The following is a 9,195-nucleotide window of genomic DNA, read 5'->3' as shown; positions in this document are numbered from 1 at the left end:
ATACCCTCAGAGAAAATGTTAATTTTGCCTGTAGTAATAGATCATTTATAGAGTGCCTTAATTTATCTCAGAGGCTAGAATGTAAGTTTTATACTGACTTTAAGAGTGAGAATCAGAGGCTCTGAATGGTCAAGCAACCTGTTTTTAGTCACACAAGTAGCAGAACAGAGATTCAAACTCTCATGTTGCTGACAGCTACTTTGAGGGTTTTTTCACTGCAAACTATTATCTCTCTAGGATCTGAAGACACAATCCTGACTACCTTAAGCTCTTTAACACTCCATCTTAAAGAGATCACATTGTAATTCTTGGGAGACACACTGCTTTCCATAAATGATCAGTTATGTTGACATTGTCTTCCTTTTGGATAAAAGGTATTGATCTGACCAGGAAAAATTTTCACCTTAGCAGCAAAGCTGACATCAGTCATGAGCTGGAGGCTCTCTTACTTCATTGGCAGGAAGCCTCTGATTCCAAGACTGAAACAGTTCAAAGTTGCTATTGTTGGTCAAATCTCAGGGGAGATAGCAATAAGTTCTGTTCAGTTATTCCTCCCTGCCTCAAATATGCCTGGGTTGTCAGGCTTTCTGTTGAATAAAGCAGCCATTTTCTGTGTATACATACCATGCTATCTTCAAGCATTTACTAAGTATCTACTGTGTGCCGGGCAAGATGCTAAGCATCGGGGATCCAAAGAAAAGATAAGAACTTGGCTCTCTGGCTTCAAGGACTCCATATTCCAATAGGGGAGACAAACTAGGAAGAATAAAAAGGAGATAGTCTCATAACACTCAGGAAGACTGAAAAAGGCCTCTTGCTGAGGGCAGGATTAATTAGTGTTGAATCCTGCAGGATGCCAGGGAAATGAAGAGGCAGAGCTGAAGAAGAGCATTTTGGGCAAGAGGGAAACAGCCAGTAAAAAGACACAGAATGCTGTAAAATGAATTTTCCAAATGTTAGTTTTAAGATTTCCACTAAATTGCAAGCACCTGGTCAATGATAGTCAGGCAACTGCTAACTTGGATACTAATGGAAAATACCGGGTGCCAAACTGGTGATGAGACCATCATGGTACCAGAGCTAGGCTGGCCCTGAGTGTATGTGTCTGAGAGAGAGACAGAGAAAGATAGAGACAGAGAGAACATGTGTGTGTGTAAGGCAACAAGCAGTTAGGAGTCAAGAGTTCAGTTCAATATAAGAAACTCCTAATGTGTTCACATCACAAATGGAATGGGCTGCCATTTGAGAATAATAGCTATCATGTACATAGAGCTTTAAGGCTTATAGATTACTTCAGAAGAGATAATGAAATGTGAGTCCCCATCCCTGGAATATTTCACGGAGGCCAGAAGATCATATATCTAGGATTTTGTAGGTTCTTGAATCGGGAAAGAAGTTGGACTAGGTAGCCTCTGATGGCCCCATCTCTCTAGGATTTACTGATATGAGTAGGAAATATTTCATGAATATTTGGGGATGATGGTTTGTGAACACAATCCTCACTTTTGATTTTCTTTACCAAGTTATAATACACAGCAGGTCATGGTTAATATTAGGGTAGTTAGGCTGGAGGTTTTTAAACATGTGAGTAAGGAAGGGCTTCTGAGATTTATAAATAATCTATCCTGAGGGAAAAAATCAGGAATACAATTCTGTTGAGTTCAAAGACTGAGCTTCAAGCCCTGAGACTTTTAGTCTTTAGTTTCTTTACAAGCTGTGGAATGTACTTTGCAAAGAGCGACTGGGTATCACAAAGGACCCAAAACGCACTGGACAATTTAGAGAATGTTTTTAAGACCAAGGCAAAAAAAAAAAAAAAAAAAAAAAAAAAAAAAAAAAAAAGAGCACTGGACTGTTGACTCTATTCCCCAGAACCAAATAGAAAATGCAGCATTCAAGAGCAGCCCATTACCACCACCTGCTGGTTGGATGGTACCACATCATTAGAGTTACTCAAGATTCCATTTTTGGCTTTTCTTTGACAACTCTGGGCAGAAGAATGTAGAAGATCATAACAATGGGAAAAAAAAAGACAAGGAGCAAAATTTAAAGTGTAAATGGAAAGCTTTATTGGATAAAAATGTTTCATTATGAGCAATGTTGGTAAGAAAGCAGAATATTTTACATCTCTAAAAAATATTATCAGAACTAAATTTCTAAAGATAACAGTACAAAAGAGCCTATAGTTTAAACCCTCCCCCCCTCACCCCAAGCTAGAATATAAATTATGCAAAATAAGTGTAATCACATTTGAAATGTTCAGAAATAACTCTAGAAACCAGTTCCAAGAAAAAGGACAACAGCTGGTCTGGCTTTACACTGGGAATATTGCCTTTAACATAATGCATCCATTTCAGAGCTAATTAAGTATTAAAAATGAAGTCTTAGGTGAACAGAGGTCCACATTTTTAAAGAGTCTCAAAATGTTGTCACTTTAAGTGAATCACAGGGAACATGAATAGTAAAGAGAGAGGGAACTGAACAGTTTCTTGCAAAGATGTCAAACTCCTTGGGCAAATGCTGTATTCTTTTTGAGTGACAGCTAGACCCCTATCACTTTTGCCTAAGGATGAATATCAGTTCCCTCCAAAGATACTCTGAAAATATTGCTGGTGTTACACCCTACACATTACAAAATGTGGCTTGGAGGATGCAAAACAGTACATTTTTTATACTGATTTAAAGAAGAAAATTAGAGTTTATCATTAAAGAGATTAAAATTTTGATCACCTGGATGAATACAAAGCAATTAGATTTGTTTTCATTAGAAAATAAACTACTTGTGCCCTTTATACTAAAGTGCATTCAGTCATAATTGTTAGGCCAATAAGTCCCTTCTGAATTGGTCCCTAGTTCCTGGTAGTGTTTGTAGTGGTAACAGTGTGTCACTGAAATCTGGCTGCAACCCTGTTTTTTTGGGGAACACAAGAAAATCTTGAAGAGAATCACTTAGTGTAATTTATCTCCTTGATATAAAAGACTTCAAAAGTTCTTAATACATCTTATCTTTGCCTAAAATCAAAGAATTTAAGTAATAAAGATCTCTTGCACTTATTTTTGTTTGGGTAGCGATATGGGGTTTATTTAAAGCAGAACAATCCTAATTTAAACAGAGGTACTGTTTGGGATGGTAATTGCCATCCACTGTATTTTTATGCCAAATTTACTTCTATTTCTAAGGCATCTTTTGTTATGTAGTTTAAAAAAACCTTCATGGATGGCAGCTATTTGCTAATACTATCAATGTAAGGCCCAGCACCTCTGCAAAATTTCTAGTTAAAAGCTAATCTGCTTTTCATCTTCATCATCTTCTTCCTCCTCCTCCTCATAGTAACGATTCCTCTTTATCTGCTCTTCCACTGAAAGCTCTTCTATCTCTTCTTCCCAGAAGCTCACATCCTGGGATTTCTGAGATGTTGCCATTTCCTTGATGGGTGTGTTCCCCTCAGCGCTGGAACAACTTGGAGCCTGCCGTTCTGTGTTTCCATCTTCACATGAATCTTCCCCCATCTGGCCGTTCTCTACAAAGTGATCCTCCCCTTCCTCTGTCTCAGGACTTGTCCTGCTCTTCCTTCTCTCTTCTGTAGGTTCTTTGTTCTCTCTGTCAGCTCTTTTCACACTACCGTTCTCCTTGACTTTGCCTCTCTTGATTTGCTTTTTCTCTGTCACTGTTCCCCCTTCAAGTTTCTCACTCTCTTCTGGTACACTGCAGTCTCTCCTCACAGGCAGAGCTGAGGCTCTTGGGCTTCTGACACTTGTCGCCCGGAATGATGCCGCTACTGTGAACGGGCGACTTCTTTCTTTCAGGGAAGACGATCTTCTTAGCTTTCTCAAATCCAGATCCACATCATCTGCAGCATCTGACTTGCTCATCTCATCCTCGGGAGGCCACTTAGGCTTTATCATTTTGATCCCTCCCTCTGAAGTACTTACTGAACTACCAAGTTCAGCTGGAGGTGGCCAAGCAATCCTCAACTTCTTTGTTTCAGCGGGTCTGTCTTCCTTTTCTGGCTGAGATGTGGCCTTGGCTTCCATGCTAGCAGTCAATACACCCACTTTAGCAATGGGGGCATCTTCTACTCCAGGGTTCTGGAGACTCTCAGTTGAACATGAAGGCTGAGTTGGTCTCTCCAAAGACTCTTCAGTTTCATTTCTGCTTGCCCATAGATCCTTATGAGGCTTATGTCCAAAGCCTTCATCATAGTTGCCTTTAGATTTAAAAAGTTGATTGAAGTGAGGCTTGCAATAGATTCTCCCATGTAAGGATGCATATGTTCCTAGACTGTTAGCAATTAAAAGCAGATAAAAGTTAGTATACTGTAAACACAGCCCCCTGAAGGCCCAAACCTAAGCTTCTCTACATTTTTAGGATTTGCAAAATGAACTAAATGAGGAAATGTTGACACATTCAAAGGTCATGCTCAGAGAAGCTTAGCAAAAGTCGAACTCAGTCACCCTGGCCTCTAGCTTGGACACTTTCATTTGTTTTTTATACACTATGCCCAATTTGTTCTTTCTCATCTCTGAGCCTCTGCAACATCATCACTGAACCTGAAACATGCTTGCTGGTCTACCTCTATTTTTTAAGCAATGTCTTCTCTTTGGGAAGTCTTCATTAATGATTTCTGCCTATGCAGAATGAACACATACTTGCAATCTATAATGATGCATTTATTTTGTCAGATCCCTTTTGGATGTTCCCTTCTGTTGGCCTCTCCTTTATATGAGGTATCCCCAAACTCTTAGAAACAGCAAGTGTTGTGGTTTAGGGTTTCTTCTCAGCCTTTTGGGACAGGCTACATTATATGACCTTATATGACCTCATTTCTTTTATGCCTTCCCACAACTAGTCGTGTAATGTTCTACCCCAAATATGAACTTAGTGACTACCCTTGACTTATTGACCTGAAAGCAGCAGTCAACAGCAATATGGTGATCAAGATTAACTAGTAGGCCTCTTTAGGAACACTATGCTTTAAAGGGAAGATAAGGAAACTGTGGTGATTCCACCAAAAAAGAATTATAATAATGAATGGCTTATAAAAAGACATATTAGAAATGCATATGGTTATTTACTTAAGAGGAGGAAAGGTTAATGTTTATACCCATATGTGTATGAAGCTTATTTGTTTTATCAAGAGACACAGAAGACCAAAAAGTTCCATATAAGAAAAGTAGTTAACAGTGAAATGAGTTTCTAAAGAATGTGGATTCTTGTTCCCTAAAGAATTCCTAGATCTCTTCAAAGTATGGAGAGAAAAAAGGGGGAATTTTAAAAAGAAGCTTCAAATGATTATTTTGATTTAATGTACACCTTCCCAATTTTTTAACCACACATTGAAATTCCTCCCTTGAAGCAGTTAGATGGACTGAATCTTGAAATTCTTCCCAGCTTGACTTACTCAAATGCAAATTACTTGAGCTTTAGTCCTAAATTATGGCTATTCACAAACAAAAGGTCCAAATGGCATTGTCATTATTTTAAATGCCAATATCATCTCCCTACATCTGTGTGGTGCTTCTCCCTTTTTCAAAGTGCTGTCACACAAAGGAAACATTCATCACCATTTTTTTCAAGAGCCAACATCTAGTGAAAACCAAAATTACTTTGATCTGGCTTACCTGAGTTTATTGTTGCAATAGAAACAACGGAAACAGCTGATGTGAAACACCTGCTGGTTGGCCAAAAGGCGCTCCATTGGGTACACAGTTTTCTGACATACAACACAGGGTTCTTTCGTAGGCAGCTGGAATTTCTAAGTAACAGGGAAAGAATAAATGGAATCAGTATGAAGTAGAGATGAAGTAGAGTAATGCTTTGTTGGCATTCTGAGATGAAGTCCCAAGCCACAATACTGATTAGTAGATGACTTTAACCCTTTCTAGGCCTACTATAATCTAACTCCATAATAAAAGAACCTTTCCTGCCTTCCTTGCCCAAATTGCCTTGGCATTTTTTGAATTGTAAAGGTTGCTGAACAAGGTGAAATTATGTCTGGAAATCCAAGACGAGATGAGCCTCTATGAAAAAGTGCATATGGAGTACTGTGGGTAGAGTGTAAGGAAGCTGAGATTATGCCAACATGGTAGGCAATGCTACTATTCTTCTCCTATCAGGTCACTATCATAATCTTTGATCTAGTGAACTGGCCTCCTTACTGCCCCACAAACAAGGCACTCCATCTCTTGGCTCCAAGCATTTCCTGTGCTTATCCGCCCATGCCCAGAATATGACTCTTCTTTTCTATTGACCTCCTGGGCTTCCTTTAAGTTCTAATTAAAATCTACCATCTACAGGAAGTCCTAACCCCTCTTATTTCCAATTGTATCTTATAACTTTGTGTGTGTGTGTGTTTGCATGCTGTTTCCTCCATATCTTTTGTCTCTTCTTGTCTCCCCAGCACAGTGCCTGGCAAACCATAGTTGGCACTTAATAAATGTTTATTGATTTACTGATGGGACAAGCAAGAGAAGACATTTGCCCAAAACACCACTTAACTTTGGGAATCAAGAAGAGATACTTTCATAAAGTATCTTTTATTCTATTTGGTTTATAACTGGCTAGACAAGAACTATTCAAACTGGTAATAAAACTTAAACAAACAAACAAACCCTAACCCAAACCCTCAAATATCTCACAGTAGAGATGCAATACAGTAAATCAGATAAGAATTCGTCATCAGGCATAAGCTAAAAAGAACTCTTAAGTTCTATAAGTTTTTAAAAATAAAAACATCTTTGAGGCTGGTCTCCCTCTCTCAATAGGAAGGAAATACAGGCAGCCACACACAAGTGTTAGTCTGCTCAACTTTTCCACCCTGGGCAGCCTTATGGTCCCACATCCCTAAGGGACAACCACTTTCATGCCAGACTTAGTTTGGACACTGACTAGCTTTAGCTTCAGAACTCCCAAACTACCAGCTCCAGACTTTCCCAAGGTTATAGGGGCCATGACCTGCTATAAGATTTCTAAAGGTGACAAATTAAAAATGTTATAGAGTGAAGGTGAAAAGGGAGGGAAGGGGGTGGGGAAGAGAGGGAGATTTAAATAATAGAAAGTGCATTAAGTCACCAAAATATTTGAAAGGGCAAAATAATCATCTTCTCGTGCAACACGGAGGGTTGCATAGATGGTCTCTTATATTTTCAAGGACAGGTTAGCTTACGATGCCTTGCTTCTTGAGGATATAAAATATTAGAAATCAAGGTTATGATGTGAATTACCACCTTATGGGTACTATCCAAAGTTTATATGATGGGAAATGGCTATATAGGAACCAGAAGGGAGTGGAGAACCTGTGTGGGAACCCCTCTCAGCAATATGGATCCCACATCTGCTACCTCCAACCATAAATGCTCCAAAAGTGGTAGACTTATGGTAGAAAGATCTGGCTGGAGTAACGTCAGGCTGATATCAAAGCAATCTGTTAGTGAGACGATTAGCGGGAGATCTTGGTAGAAAGCACGATGAGTAAATCAGCAAATTTGTATGATGGCCTGAAAAAAGGGACTCGGTTCAAAATAAACTGGGCTGTGGGTAGGATATAATATTGATTAAAAAAAACCAAACTGAGAGAACCCATTCAGTAGGGCTCACAGTTGTCAAGTGATTATTTTAACAGGAAAGGAATAGAGGACACTGTGTCAGTTGAAAGCAAATGAGGGGCAGAAAGGGAATGTGGGATTCAAAGAGGTAAAAAGATAGTATAAGTGAGTGGATTTACGTGATGCAACAACCAGGAAGTTAGAAATACATCTACTTTCGCGGGGAGAGGGGAGAGGTAGGACAGAGAGTGTGCTAAGAAATCAAGCCACAAAAACTGTCTCTACTTCATTCAGTTCCATGAAGGTATCCAAATTCTTCCATTACATCCAAGTCCTGCTGAAAGTAATTATATTAATATCAACTGGGGCTTGGACTTTTTTTTTTTCATCCTAATTAGATTTGGCATATAACTGAGATGCTTGTGTAGAACTTCAATTAGGTTTATTACCCTGAAAAGCCTCGGTCCTGGGGTGTAGCAAGCATGATTAGAAGGAAATCCTGAATGTAGGGTAGAACTGAGACTCCTGCAAAGTTTCATCTAAATCACAACATGCATCCTGTAAATGCCACCAAACAAAGGCTTTGATCAAATTAAAAACAAGCCCAAACTCCCCTTTCAGTGACAGCATTTTATAAGATTGCTCTGCTGGGGCAACAGTGTAGTCAAGTGCCTGCCTCCATGACAGGACAAGTCCTGTTGCTAGGGAGGCTGGAACAGGAGGAGGAGAGAGAAGAGCAAATGTCAGGGCTTTTCTTTACAAACATGGCCCTACTGGCAGAGATGGAAGCACAAGGAATAGAAAGGAGAACCTGAGAGAAAGTTGCAAGTTGAGCTCACAGAGGAGGAAAGCAGAAGGCAGGAACAGAAATGAGGTGCCAGGAGCAGGAAACAGAAGCTGGAAGAGACAAATAGTAACAACTTTCAATGGATACACAGCGTCTGGTGCACTGAGAGCCCTCCGGTGGCAGCTGCCCTAAATACACGGAGGCAGGAGCCCAGCCAGGAATAACATTTTCAAAATTAATGCCGCTTAATTAGCTCTATTTTCATTCAGACTTTAATATTGAAAGACACCCAGTTTTTCTGAGAATGCATCCACGCAGGAAACAATGACTCCTCAATAGTCCTTTAGTACCGCCCTACAGCCTCCCCATGCCTTTAAGGTAGGACAATTTCTTTTCAATGATGCCCTGACTCTAGGGATGAAAAGTAATTTCTTCCTGTCACCAAATACTTCCCAGGGCCCTCCCCACTCTAGCCAGAGACTGCACCATATTCCCTGGCGTCCGACTCCTATGTGTAATGCTGGGCTCCATTTCTAGTCAGTCAGAGGCGCTGCTGCAGCCGCCTCCACATCTCCACAGGGTTTCTGGCACCGTCAGCCACTTTCTCGAATCCCTTCCACATCTGCTCGGCCTTCAGTGAACATCACCAACTCAATTTGTAGGTAAGGAAACAGAAGTCCAGAGAGAAAAGGGATTTGTTGGAGGCCACACTGACAATATCAGAGAAAGAATCTGCAGCCAGTCTTCTGGCTCCAAAATTGGTACAAGATAAAGGCCCTAGTCAAATTTATTTCATCTTTAGGAATGCTGGAGGAGGGGGCAGGTGGTGGCTCTTTGGATAGAGTCAGGCTTGGAGATGGGAG

At 40.1% G+C, this 9,195-nt stretch overlaps 1 protein-coding gene across 2 annotated transcripts in view; it reads right to left on the bottom strand.

Annotated features, from left to right (window-relative positions):
- Positions 1-2,045: 2,045 nt before the first annotated feature.
- The window catches only part of LIMA1 (LIM domain and actin binding 1), a 73,264-nt gene continuing 66,114 nt past the window's right edge, over positions 2,046-9,195 (bottom strand). For both annotated transcript variants that reach the window (XM_044679457.1, XM_044679458.1), the window contains 2 exons: positions 5,623-5,756; positions 2,046-4,282 (listed from right to left, as the gene is read on the bottom strand). In XM_044679457.1, the coding sequence (XP_044535392.1) occupies positions 3,277-4,282; positions 5,623-5,756 (1,140 nt within the window). In that variant the 3' untranslated portion in view covers positions 2,046-3,276. The remainder of the gene's footprint in view (positions 4,283-5,622; positions 5,757-9,195) is intronic.

The sequence above is a fragment of the Gracilinanus agilis genome, chromosome 5 (genome assembly GCF_016433145.1).
Source record: "Gracilinanus agilis isolate LMUSP501 chromosome 5, AgileGrace, whole genome shotgun sequence".
Taxonomy (NCBI): Eukaryota; Metazoa; Chordata; class Mammalia; order Didelphimorphia; family Didelphidae; genus Gracilinanus; species Gracilinanus agilis.
The sequence above is the reverse complement of the archived record's forward strand: the minus strand, read 5'-3'. Positions and strand labels throughout refer to the sequence as shown.